Source organism: Pimephales promelas, chromosome 4 (genome assembly GCF_988280905.1).
Source record: "Pimephales promelas chromosome 4, fPimPro1.hap1.1, whole genome shotgun sequence".
Classification (NCBI taxonomy): domain Eukaryota; kingdom Metazoa; phylum Chordata; class Actinopteri; order Cypriniformes; family Leuciscidae; genus Pimephales; species Pimephales promelas.
Window position 1 is genome coordinate 2208613 of NC_142772.1, and position 14298 is coordinate 2222910.

Sequence of the window (14298 nt, forward strand, 5' to 3'; positions counted from 1 at the left end):
GTGGGGACCTTGTCTTGTTGTCTTTAGTTCTTAAAGGAGTAGTGTACTTTTAAAAAAAACGTTTGCTAATAATTTACTCACCCCCATGTCATCTAAGATGTCCATGTCTTTCTTTCTTCAGTCGAAAAGAAATTAAGGTTTTGATGAAAACACTCCAGGATTTTTCTCCATATAATGGACTTCAATGGGAACCAAACGGTTCAAGGTCCAAAAGACAGTTTCAGTGCAAACTGCAAACCGTTCAAAGGGCTTTAAACGATTCCAGACGATGAATAAGGGTCTTATCTAGGACCTTTTGAGTCATGACTTGAAAAAAGATTTGTTCATTTTGATGAACAGGAGAGTCACGAACGCTAGGCGAGCATTTGAGCTTATAAAACGTAAACTTTTTTATTTATTTTTTAAATGAGCGATCGTTTCGCTAGATAAGACCCTTATTCATCGTCCGGTGTCGTTTAAAGCCCTTTGAAGCTGCACTGAAACTCTCATTTGGACCTTGAACCGTTTGGACCCCATTGAAGTCCATTATATAGAAAAAAATCCTGGAATTCATCAAAAACCTTAATTTATTTTCGACTGAAGAAAGAAAGACGTGGACATCTTGAATGACACGGGGGCGAGTAAATTATCACTATAATCTTGTAGTTGCTGTCATTTAATAGTCTAGTTCTTGTCAAGCGTTATCTAGTTTAGTTTTCCCTTGTTTGTTTTGCGTCCTTGTGGGTTTTGTTTTCCCCTGTTTTCTGTCATAATAAACTTTGTGTGATTGTCTACCGTCTACACTTGGGTTCATTAACACTGAATTTAAATATACTGAACCTAAAGGCAAAGGGATATGTTCACAACCTGTATAATTTGTATATTATTTCGCATGTACGTAGCTTACATATGATGATATTTTGACTAGCTGAGAGCTTGTAAAATGTGTAAAGGGGTCAAAACAGTGGCAGGAATCCGTCTCACACACACACACACACACACACACACACAAATGAAGATCTGCTGCTTCTGATGAACGAGAGAAAACAGGCATACTTGAGCATTGTGTCCTTTTTAGGGTCGCATCTTGTGACACCATGTCCTGTTTTTTTTGTTTGTTTACATGTCTTTGGTCCGTGTCCGCGTTATATATGAAGAATAGCTTCTTCACTTCCTAACAATGGTCAATTCGAGCATTCTGATCCTTCCTTCCTGAAAAAGTCAGATTTATAAAGCTAAGACACCAGAGTTTACACCACATGAATTATGTCAATCTGACCTAGCTCTTCTCCACCCTGGAAACTTGTAGAGCTGGTTTAGTGCTGACTCTAACCATCAGCTGGTTGAGATCAGAGATAAGAGACATCTGATCTTGTGTCAGTCTGAAGAGGAAAGTGGATCTATACTCAAGCTGAACCATGTGGGATGTCATGAGGGATGAAGTTGTGCTGAGACAATGTAACCAAAACTCGCTCAGTTAGCACTGGGATTTGAGGAAAGGGTCACGGCGTTCTGGGGGCGAACGATTCCAGCGGCTGATAACCAGCAAAACACTCAAAGCCATCGTTAAACAGTCAGTCGACAAATATACGCACATCTCTGACTTTACTCAGCGATCATAATTGTTGCACTCCTTACAGAAGTAGTTCACTTTTAAATAAAAAAACTTTTGCTGATAATTTACTCACCCCCATGTCATCCAATATGTCCACGTCTTTCTTTCTTCAGTCGAAAAGAAATGAAGGTTTTTGATGAAAACATTCCAGGATTTTCTTCATATAATGGACTTCAATGGGGACCAAACGGTTCAAGGTCCAAATGAGAGTTTGAGTGCAGCTTCAAAGGGCTTTAAACGACACCAGACGACGAATAAGGGTCTTATCTAGCGAAACGATTGGCCATTTCAAAAATAAATAAAAAAGTTTACGTTTTATAAGCACAAATGCTCTGTTCGTGACAAATCTCTTTTCGAGTCATTTGGTTCATTCCAATATCGAAATGAACGACTTTGTTACTTATTTATTAAATGAGTGATCGTTTCGCTAGATAAGACCTAGATAAGTTTTAAACTCTTATTTGGACTTTGAACCGTTTGGACCCCATTGAAGTCCATTATATGGAGAAAAACCCTGGAATTTCTTTTCGACTGAAGAAAGAAAGACATGGACATCTTGTATGACATGGGGGTGAGTAAATTATCAGCAAAAGTGTTTTTAAAAGTGAACTACTCCTTTGTGTAATTTCTTAAAGTCTAAACAAATCCGACCACTGAAACACAAAACACCCATACCCACTAATATTGTAAACTACAACCCACCCACAAAGCTACAAAACAGCATGTGCATTAACTACTAGACAGGAACCCCAAGTCTCTCAGCTTTCCATCTCCAAAACGACACATACACAGGTCATTAATAAAAGAGCCAACATGAGCGAGAGGAAAATACACAAAGCCCTCATTATTTGCATTTGTGTTGGACACGTTCCCCGAGAGAAACGCAAGCACATCTCTGCTGATTAACAAAACAACACTGCCAAATTACCAGAGTGCCACGGATATTGCGTTTATTACGAACGCCGCAGGTTCACGTGAGGCCAAGCGTATTTGTGCAGCCGTCAGCAGAGTTATAAGGTGCCTGTTCTAATGGGCAGGGAAGCAGTAACGTTTAATAAGAGGCTAAACAAATCATTCAAATTAGCACTTGACATGAATGACACCGGCAAGAGCTTTAAGAGGCTGCAATTTTTCTGTGTTTTGGAAAAGAGGAAAACGTCTGTGAAAGTCTCATAAAATTAAACAAGAATAACACAAGTAAGCTTTGAATTTAGAAAAGCAAATTACACAACACACAGCAAAAGGCACGTACACACATAAAGCTGAGATTTCAGAACGTTGAAAGACATTTAAAACAGGGAAACTTATGTTGAACAAAGCAGTTTTATATATATTATATATTAGGGCTGTGCAAACATTAATTGCATCCAAAATAAAAGTTTGTGTTTACATAAACTACGTGTGTGTGCTGCGTATAACTATTTATGCATGCATGCATACATTTAAGAATTATTTGCACGTAAATACTGTATATATATATATATATATATTAGGGCTGTGCAAAAGTTAATTGCAATTAATCGCATCCAAAATAAAAGTCTGTGTTTACATAATATATTTGTGTGCGCTGTATATCATTTTTTTGTATATATAAATACCTATGCATGCATGTATATTTTTAAGAATTATTTGCGCTTAAATTCTGTATATATTTATAAATACATAATCTATATTATATAAATATAAATATTTTATATATGAATAACACATTTTCTTAAATATATACATGCATGTGTGTGTATTTATATATACAAAATAATTATATACAGCACACACAAATATATTATGTAAACACAGACTTTTATTTTGGATGCGATTAATCGCAATTAAATTTTGCACAGCCCTAATATATATATATATATATATATATAAAAAGTTATGAATAACACTTTTTCTTAAATATATGCATGCATGTAACTGAATGCCATGAGATTTTCCCATTTTCACAATATACCTTATTCCAGACCAAAAGTTCAAATGAGGCTTCATTTGTGTTGTTATCCATATGAGTGTTGCACATAAGGGTATTCATGCAATGAGAAAAAAAAATGGAAAGACAACAAAATGAAGTAAAAACAGAGCAAATGTGTGGAAAAGATAACACAATAAAGAACATAAAACAGATTTTAGGGAAGGAAACTCTTTCACGGTATGTTTGAAGGCCACTTTCACGGTATGTAAGTGAAATTTTAATCCTTGATTTCAAACTATAGCGCTATATGCAGTTGGCCGCTGACATATGCACATTCATATTCCTTTTTATTAATAATTTTAATTTATTTAATTGTGTATTACAGAATCAAGAAGTCACCATAAATATCTCACCATAAATGTCACCATAATATATATTTAGTCACAGGAATAAATATATTTACATGTTACAGATACATTTTTAATCAAGCTCAAATTATTATTTTCATACACTCTTAGAAGAAAAGGTTCTATATACGGGTTCGCTACGTATTTGGAACCGCTAAAAGGTTCTATACACTCTTAAAAAAAGGGTTCCTCTGGGTTCTATATAGAATACTTGGCCATACTTGGCCAATAGAACCTTTTACCACAAAAAAAATTGTTCTATATAGAACCATTTTGGAGTTCCATATATGAAGCGGGGGATGGAACCATTTCTGGTTCTACACTCTTAGAAGAAAAGGTTCTATATAGAACCTTAAAATGTTCTATCAGCGCTACGTATTTGGAACTCCAAAATGGTTCTATACAGAACCATTTTTTTGGTAAAAGGTTCTATACACTCTTAAAAAAGGGTTCCTCTGGGTTCTATATAGAACCCTGGGGTTCCATACTTGGCCAATAGAACCTTTTACCAAAAAAAAAATGGTTCTACATAGAACCATTTTTGGAGTTCCATATATGAAGCGGGGGATGGAACCATTTCTGGTTCTAAATAGAACCATTTCTTCTAAGAGTAAATTATTTTTCAAATTATTTATTTCTAATTTAGTAAATGTTACGAAAAATATTAGCAATTGCTATGAATGTTTTTATAATCTTTAGATTCAATAGTGTGATATCATATACATCGACTTAATATCATATATCCTACACTCTAAAAAATGCTGGGTTTTTTTAACCCAATTTTGGGTCAAATATGGACAAACCCGAAATGTTGGGTTAAAAATGTAATGTAAAAATTTAACCCAACGGCTGGGTTAGTCCATATTTGACCCAAAGTTGGGTTAAAACAATCCAGCATTTTTTAGAGTGTATAAGATATCAATATCAGCCATACATTTTTTTTTTTTAAATCAATATCGGCAGACCACTAGACTATATATACTATGTTGCGTCGATCAGTGAACGATATGTAACTGTGCTAATGCCAATGCATTACTTAGCTAAGAAAAAAACACACCCATATATAACACTCAAATATACATTGAGCAGTGTTGCTGCCCCGGATTGCAAGTTAACGTGCAGTGCTTTCTGACTAACTGGAGAATGCATTTTAAATTTCAGCCAACAAATTATTATATCATTCTGTAATTGATCATTGCTTTCACTTCTGAGTGCACATGCCTATCGCTATGGATAACAAGGTTCCACTTCCTATTGCACAAGGAGACATCTGCCTCCAGACTTTTTTATGTTACACATGTGCTGAGGTGTTGAAGAAAGAAGTCTCAGAGAATGCCATCATCGTCTGCTCAGCCTCCACCCTTCAACAGAGCTTCATCTGTGTCTTATTAATGCATTGTATCATTGTATTCTCAACTGTATGATGTCATGTGAGCCAAACCCTCTAGACAGATTAACAGGCCCGCCAATATGCTTGTGGCATAAATATATGTTGATGAGTTAACGACATTTCGACAGAATTGCACTTGCAGCCCATCGGTCAAACGCAGACTCGGTTAAATGTGTGATGCCACCTCTGTGTTTAACTTATAGGAACCGTGTTGAAGTTATAGATGGGAGAGAGAATGATAGAGGAAGATTATGCTTAGGAAAGCTTCCCATTCAGACAGTACTTCATTTACTAAAAAGCCAACTTCACTGTAAAAAATTTACTTGAAAAAACCTTGCTAAACTATCTCACTCAGAAAATGCTAGTAAATTTACAAATATTTGCCAAGTAAAAACCTAAACATATTTATCAGTAGCTTTAATTAGAAATCGTTAAGTAAAATTTACTCGGAATATGGAATTAAGTCAACTTTACAAAAAATAAGTAATTTTAACTGATTACTATCGATTTCCTTTGCCTTTGTATTACATTTCGCTAAAACACTAATCTTGAATTTTAATAGTCATTTATAATTAGGGGTGTCACGATTTCGATATTAAATCGAAATCGATCAAAATTAATTCAATGGTATCGAAATCGAAATAAAAAATGGTATCGTCAATACTGCCACGCCCCATGTCGCGTCCGTGATGGAAAGTTCGGATCGTTTTACTGACTCTATTGTTCAATCTCGTTCATCAAAATTGACTAAACTTTTTTTCTAGTCATTTCAGGGGCTTTAAATGTTATACTATTAAGTTATGTTACTTGTTTTTGTTATATTTTAAATTTAGCAATGGTGTAGTGTACATTGTGAACAAATTTATATTGCATAATGCATAAATGTGTAGTCTAAAAATTGCATAGCAATCTGCGCTTTACTTTTTTTTTTTAAATCGAAAATCGAATCGAATCGTGACCTTAGAATCGATAACTTAATCGAAGCGAGGATTTGGAGAATCGTGACACCCCTATTTATAATATGTGCTTTACTTAGGTCATCTAAGTAATTTATACATACATTATGTCAAACATGTGAATGCAAACACCTCAATACTTGGTAGACAATACACAATGGCGGTAACATTTGATGAGTTATTTTTGTGTTTGAAAGTGTCATTTTAAACAAAAAATTGTCACAAAATGGCAATTTACTAATACTGACAACAAAAAACAATGATAAAACAGTGCAAATACAGCTGGAAACCAGTGAAAAATGAGCCTCATTAATTATTCAAGGGCCAGTGCATGATGGGAACCCCATTATCCGAAAAGTTGAGTAATTTGTACTTAATTTTATTGAGTTGATATTTACACTTTCATTTCTACTCGCTTGAATTAAGTACTGATATGGAATTTACTTAGTTTTTTTTTTCATGTAAATTACATTGGGTTTTTTCACTAGTATCTACTTCACCAAAAAATCATTTTTCACAGTGTTCATCAAAAAGAGACTCGATACTTGTTGGAAGCCTTCCACAGAGACACATCAAGACTTGCTATTGAAAAGACCCCCTAGAGTGAAAGACCATATTATGCAAGCAAAAAAATGGACAAAGTTTAGTTGTTTTCTGGGATGGTCTTAAATGAGATATGCCCAAATCTCACCAGGCTGTCAGGAGTTCTCACTAAAGAATCTACGTTTCAAAGAATTACAAATCTACCAGTGGCCGCATGTAGTCATGCTGTATTTCCGAAACCACCGAAGATTTGGTTTTCCTTGTATTTCTAGGGATTCACTTGGGGATGATAATACTACAGAAGTAAACTCAATGCACCAACAAAGATAAATCATTAGTTGGGTTATCCCTATAGTTGTTCTGCTTGAGAAATTATGTCAATCATATTTAAAGGAGATCAACTCCAACATTTCCACAGTGCAAATCTTCCTTTGGAACATGACGTCTGGTAAACAGGGATTACTGCGGTCAGCTTTGACGTCAAAGGCTCTACGGCGGTGTATTAGCACAGGCACATTCCCTAACTGGTTTACATATAATCTATGGCGAATTATTGGAACGTTTTGGGACGATCTTCAAGGAAACAGTAAAGTTGCCTACACGAGTGGTTCTGAAATAACCTTGTTCCAAAAGATTCATTCATTCATTAAATTTAAAAACAAGCAAAGTGCTGAACAGGACAGATTATAATACTAAAAATTGTATTGATTTTAAAGATCATGTCAGTTTGGCTTCCATTTGCTATTAAATGTACTTATCCTGTAAGCTGGATAAAGCAATTTCCCAGTGAGATTAAAGACTATGGGGCACAACATCAAACCAATATAATCATTGGAGGGTGGAGCTTCTGGAATGCCGTAACCAGTGGACTTGACACAACCGTGTCATGAGGTGAGGGTCTTAGACCAAGGAGGCTGGGGCCCCTAAAGCGAATGAGTTGGCCAGTTGTCTTGGCCTCTTTCTCATTGGCTGGGGGGTCCTGTCAGCTCAAAGCAGGGGTGCCCTTTGAAGCCGTGAGAGCAAAGAGGGCCAGGTCAGGAAGGGGAATAGCAGATGGCAGGGGGGTCTGAAGGCCAGTGTCACACACACACACGCAGGGTCAAACCAAGAGTGATTTACTTCAACCCTACTCTCATATTTCTGAACCGACCTTAACGTTCCATGTCGCATTCATCCAAAAACTGAAGGCTTTCCATTCGAATTGACGAACAAGTGCCAAGTGAGAGAGACATGGGTCACCCAAGTTAGGCAGAGGTGTCAGAACATATTTACCAAAGATCAATATCTCTCTTGGATCAGCGCTGAGGTAATGTATGCGTTCAGCATGCGAAACTCAGAAGAAGTGATTATAATTGATTCAGATCTCAGAATCAACGTCACAGTTGGCCACAGTTTACTTGAGCCAAAACCTTACCTACCTCAGATCAAAAACATGTCTACTCTATTTCAGCTACAGTGTAGAGAAGAACAAAAATCCTTTAAGGTGGAAAAAGTGCTCGATTTCTACAGTGCAACAACTAGAGGCCGACCCGATACGAATATTTTGGGGTTTTAAAATCCGATATATCGGCCAATATTATTTTTTTTTTATTAAATATTGTCGGATTTCACACACGTGTAAAGGAAAAGCTAACTTTTCTGCACAAGATACGTTTGATGCTTTTTCTCTATGTCTAAATGTTCACTCCTCGCAAGTATAACGTACATTTTACAATGCAGGGACTGTAACTAGAGATATGATTAGAGTTGGGTATCGTTTGAATTTGAACGATTCTGATTCCGATTCCGATTCCTTGTTTCGATTCCGGTTCCTAAAGATTCTCGATTCCGATTCTTTTAAGAGGCGGGGTCAAAAAAGTTTAGCTAACCTTGCTAACCAACGGTCTTTCTGAAGGAAATACTCCTTCCGTCACAAATACTCCTTTTGTCACAAATTTTGCATTTTGCCGAGATTTCGTTATTTTTTAGAAAAGTGAAGCCACACTTTGGACCGCCGACGTAAGGTACTCATGTTCGACTCGCGCGGTTATGCCAACACTTCCGTAGACGCTTCTTTGTTGGTGTTGTTCAGTGGTTTCTTCTTCCGGTCGGCGGACTGTGAATATCGAAACTAGGAATCGAAATTTTAACTTTTGAACGATTCCGGGAAAAATGAAAACTTAGTCCCGGTTCCAATCAATACTCGATTCTCGGTACCCAACCCTAGATATGATACAGTAATCAATACTTTATTTAGGCAGAAAAAGTTCGTTGTGGTTTCCAAGCTCATTAATGTTAACGTTAGCGGTCTTCCACTGATGATAGTGGCATTAGCTATAGCTTTGTGCTTAGCTAGTCTATGATGAGCCATAATTTAGCAATAGATGACATCATACTGCAAATTGCAAAACATACATTTTCAATATAACAGGCCAAGGAGAGATGCTTTATTTTATTTTTTTAATTATTCATTTATCGGACAACTGCCGATACCGATATTATGGAAAATGTCTAATATCGGCCGATATATCGGTCCGGCTCTAGTTACAACTAACCCCACGTTACAACCATCCCCAATCTCCTCTACTGTAAAATTGGATGCAGGTGTGCAGAAAACATTTAGCACTTACACACACACAAAAAAGAAGAAAACAGAAGGGTCAGCATTACTGAAATAAATGTCTGTGCAAAGATAACCAATGCTGGTAGAAGATAAATCTTGGAACTGCACATTTTCCACAACTATTGGAAACACTCTGGAAAGTGTCAGTGGGTGGAAAGTTCACATGCATCCAGAAATGGCCAATGCAGAAGTAGTATCTGGCCTTAAGCATTAGTGTAACACTGCCCAAACCAGAGATGCCCAGTCGAGACCAGAACAACCACAAGACTGGCATTGTGAAGCAGAAATCAACCAGCAGCTGCATCCTTCTCTTTGTTTCTCTTGGCTTCTTTCGAGAATTGGACAAATTCAGAGACACACCGCAATATTTGAGCAGGGATTTGCTGTGCCTTATACTGACCAGGCACATTTCACACTCCAACTTTCAATTACGTTACTTTTGTTGTATGGTAAAACCAGAGCCGGCCCGAGCCTTTTGGGGGCCCTAAGCAGAATTTGATTTGGGGGCCCCTCCCACGACGCGGAGTCACCTGTGTTTGACGATTATTGACACAAATGTCACGCAATAATGATACATTATAAATGAATACACTTAGGTTATGTATTAGGCTACAACAAAATTAATACTTAATAAAAAAAATAGATGCCTACTTAAATAAAAAAAAAAGTAGGGCTGTCAACTTTAGTCGTTTAGTCGACTAATCGACGATGCCGTCTTGGTCGACTGACATTCATATTGGTCGACCAGTTGCATTTATTTTTTTTTACCAATAGAAAGAATTTTTCAATGATTTACTCCTTGATATTTATACATTTATAAGCAGTTATTTATTACTATATTCTAAATATAATTAGCCTATGCTTTGTCCCCAACTTTAAAATGCTTTAATTTAGGCTATTTTTGTAACTGCGCCACAGTTTAGCGCACACACATAATACACTCGGGAACCGCACCTGTGGCTGGCCAACCCGATCTCACGGGAATTCGTACGAATTTTACGAGGTGGCTAATTCGTAACAATTTGTACGACCTCACTCGTACGAATTAGTACGATTTAGCTAAATCGTACATATTTTACGAATTAGCCAATTCGTATGAATTCGTACGAATGACCTACCCCTGACCCCGCCCCTAAACATAACCGTCACGTGGGTTTAGACAAATCGTACAAATTTGCACGAGTGAGGTCGTATGAATTAGTACGAATTAGCCACTTTTGAATCACTCGTACGAATTGGTCGTGAGATAGGGTAGGGCTGGCTGCGCTGCTGCTCGCGCTCGGTAAGGGATGCGGTATTCATTCTGTTAGAACGCTGCTTGTTTTGGCTTTAGTCGACAAAATGTCCAGGAAATCTAAATCTTTTGTCTGGCTGCATTTTAAAACAAAGACGACAAGACTGTGGAGGGAGGCGATTATGCTCCATTATGAGCGCGCAAGTCACGCACCTACATTTGAAATCGAACATGAGCGCGCAAAAGACGTGAGCAGCCTTTTAACGGCTATATCATGCTGACTCAATAGATTGTGTTTTCTTAATGTTTTCGTTTTTATTTGTACACTTGACGCATTTGAAAATAGCCTAAATAATGCAACAAAACGAAAATAAACCTATACGCGGTCCTACAGCCTAGGTCCTAAGTTATTTGGGTTTTTTTTTGTGTGTTGTTTAAAACGCCTCGATCGTCAGGACGAAAGTTAACCCATAGCTTTAAAAGTAAAGAAGAATATAAAGCCTGTATAAACGAGAGCTTTTGTTGGGATTTTTCATTATGTGGCAGATAGCAGTTATATTTGTGGTCAGGTGCGCGATTGTGACTGTTACTATAGACCGAGGACAGAGCTCTTCACTTTTTGCAGTTAAAAAAAATCACTTAATTTTCAAAGAATTGTTTTATTATTATAGTTTTATTTATTTGTGATGTTTTTCGTTGTTGTTTTATAAATGCTCAATGACAATTGTTTAAAAACTGTATTTTTTTTTTTTTGTCGACTAATCGTTGCGCAGGACTCGACTTTGGTCGACTAAGGATTTCTTTGGTTGAATACAGCCCTAAAAAAAAGGTTTAAGAGTCTTAAAACTGTCTCAAAACATATAAAAGAAATTATTTGCTAAAATTATGACAAAACTGAGAAACATCTCTTATGTTTCTCAGTTTTGTCATAATTTTAGCAAATAATAATTTCTTCAACAAGCCTTGAAAACTAAAAATATTTGGCCTACTATTTCTCAATACAGTGTAACTGTCCTCAAAAGCTTTATTATTACTATCGTAACAGTCTTTGTTAGATATTACATGACATAATCCAACAAAGTCTGTTATAATACCGGTAATGATGTTCTGGCGTTCGTTGTATGTGTGTAGGCAATGTATTTTTCCCCTCGGGGCTTGCCGTAGATGGGTCGTGCGCAGACCGCTGGAGTGTCGCGGGTTTTTGGAGGTCTGATGTGTGGTATAATAAAGTGGAGAAGAGTTCAAACTGCTATGTTTATTATTTAAACATGGGGCCAGGGGGCCCTAAGCGGCCGCTTAGTTCGCTTATGCCTCACATGACAACAGTTCCAAATCGAAGACGAGTTCGAAAGTCAGTTTAGGACCTAAAGTCATGTAATGACAGAATATAACTAACCAGGAATACAGCAATGATGTAAATGAGCAGCATTATTGAATCCAAAAAGACTCACCTATCCAGGTATTTTCGCATGGAGTCGCTCAGCACGATGCCCTTGGGTGCGTGCATGAACGGCGGCTGCCGCAGGAGCCGATAGCGCAGCGGCTCGCACTCCCGACAAAGCGGACAGTCGGGTTTGGACGTGAGCAGGGTGGCGTCAATTTCCAAATGTTGCTCCATGGTGAAAAACTGCACTCCGTACACCTTCTCGTGCACATCCAGTTTGATGGTCAGCGGTGTGTCGCAGAACAAATTGCTGGGACCCAGAGACAGGTTGTTGCCGCTGATAGTCAATAAGATGATATTGTGGATGGCGGGCAGAACTGTTTCCTCCTGGGATGAGAAGGTCACCCACACCGTGAGCGAGTCGGGGACCACCGGATGAGCAAACTCCAGCTGTAACATGCAGCCTTGCAGGGGGCAGGGAGGGGGCACCATGCGGAGATCCATGCCGTTATGGGGACTCCACGTGCGGACGCTGGGCTCGCACGGCTGCTCCACGTCTGGTGGTCCTGAGAAATGCATCAATTGCATTAAAATCTATTTCAAATCAATGTTCAGTTTGAGAAAGTTTAACTTGTGGTACGTGGTCTCTTGTAAAGTATTCCTTTACCAGTTAAAGGGTTAGTTCACCCAAAAATGAAAATTCTGTCATTATATTGTAAGACCTTCGGAACACAAATTAAGATATTTAAGATATTAAGATCGCTCCTGCATACTAGTCCATAGGCTTCTTGAGGGAATGCATCGAAAAGTCATTAAAGACATCGTTAAAATAGTCCAAGTGACTACAGTGGCTCAGTCTTAACTTTATCAAACGACGAGAACACTTTTGTACGCCAAAAAAACGCATAAAATAACGACTTTATTTCAACTGTTCGTTTATTTCTCCCTCTGCGCGAGACTAGTTTAATAGCGTAAGCTTCTGTTATTGTACATCACACGCATCACACACATGACCAGCGTTGGCCAATAGTGAGCCTACGTGTGACGTAGCTCTACGCAATCACACTACGTTAACTGACTACAGGCTCATGGAGAAGGAAGTGAATAGTTGAAATAAAGTCGTTATTTTTGTTTGTTTTTGCGCACAAAAAGTGTTCTCGTCGTTTGATAAAGTTAAGATTGAGCCCCTGTAGTCACTTGGACTATTTTAACGATGTCTTTAATGACTTTTCGATGCATTCCCTCAAGAAGCCTATGGACTAGTATGCAGGAGCGATTTTAATATCTTAAATATCTTAATTTGTGTTGTGAAGATGAACGAAGGTCTTACGGGGTTGGAACAACATGAGGGTGAGTAAATACTGACAGAATTTTCATTTTTGGGTGAACTAACCCTTTAATAACAGGAAAGGCTACTATATCATTTTTGTTCTTGTAGAAGGAGGACTAACTTTCCCAGTAAACAAATTAAGGTTCTGGGAACGTTAGTTTTTGGTTCCCAGAACGTTCCTGGAACTTTCCCTTAAAGGATAATTCCGGTATTTAACACTTTTTGAATGAAATAGAGTGGTGGACTTAGAAATTTCGACAATGGGTCCTGTCTCGACTTTTGGACTATTTTAGAATCGCCTGTGACAGCGTTAGACTGGGTGTCTATGGGCATACACACACATGTCCTTAAAAAAAACATTAACGTTCATTTTCAAAACTGTGCAACTCACCGAGTGGTTGGTGGTGTTCGTTGATGTTCCGAAACAAGTAGCGAAATACAGTTCTGTCGTGTTTTATTCGTCATTTTTTAAAATCGCATTGAAGTCTGCTGGAGGACTCAGTGCTCGTTGATATTACTGCGCTAGCTACCGGAAAAAAAGGAAAGGGGTCTGTTTACATGTGGTTGTAGTCTTTTCGCTCGGTTCTCTGTCTTGCCCATAGGTCTTGCCATATTCGACTGTGACATTTTTTACGGTGCGCTAGACACTAGGGCTGGGTAATAAATATCGATTTCTTGATATTAACCGGTTCTCATTTTTACGAACCGATATCGATTCTTAAATCTCAAGAATCGATTAGTCATCCTGTTTCATATGAATGAATCACATTAATCTTTGTCCTTTGATACTATTGATATGAAACAAAGTCTCAATTTTCAAATTACGTCCGTTTTCTTTAGAAATTCAAAAACATAAATAGCGTTTTGGCGCTGTGGCGTGAGATCGCTCTGGAGAAGCGGCAGCGCTGATCTCTCTTCCGGCTTAATAATACCAGTCACAGCGCCA

At 37.8% G+C, this 14298-nt stretch overlaps 1 protein-coding gene across 2 annotated transcripts in view; it reads right to left on the bottom strand.

Moving 5' to 3' along the window:
• pappaa (pregnancy-associated plasma protein A, pappalysin 1a) overlaps positions 1-14298 on the bottom strand; it is a 136737-nt gene that overhangs the window by 88942 nt on the left and 33497 nt on the right. For both annotated transcript variants that reach the window (XM_089129803.1, XM_089129802.1), the window contains exon 8: positions 12090-12588. In XM_089129803.1, coding sequence (XP_088985929.1) covers positions 12090-12588 — 499 coding nt within the window. The remainder of the gene's footprint in view (positions 1-12089; positions 12589-14298) is intronic.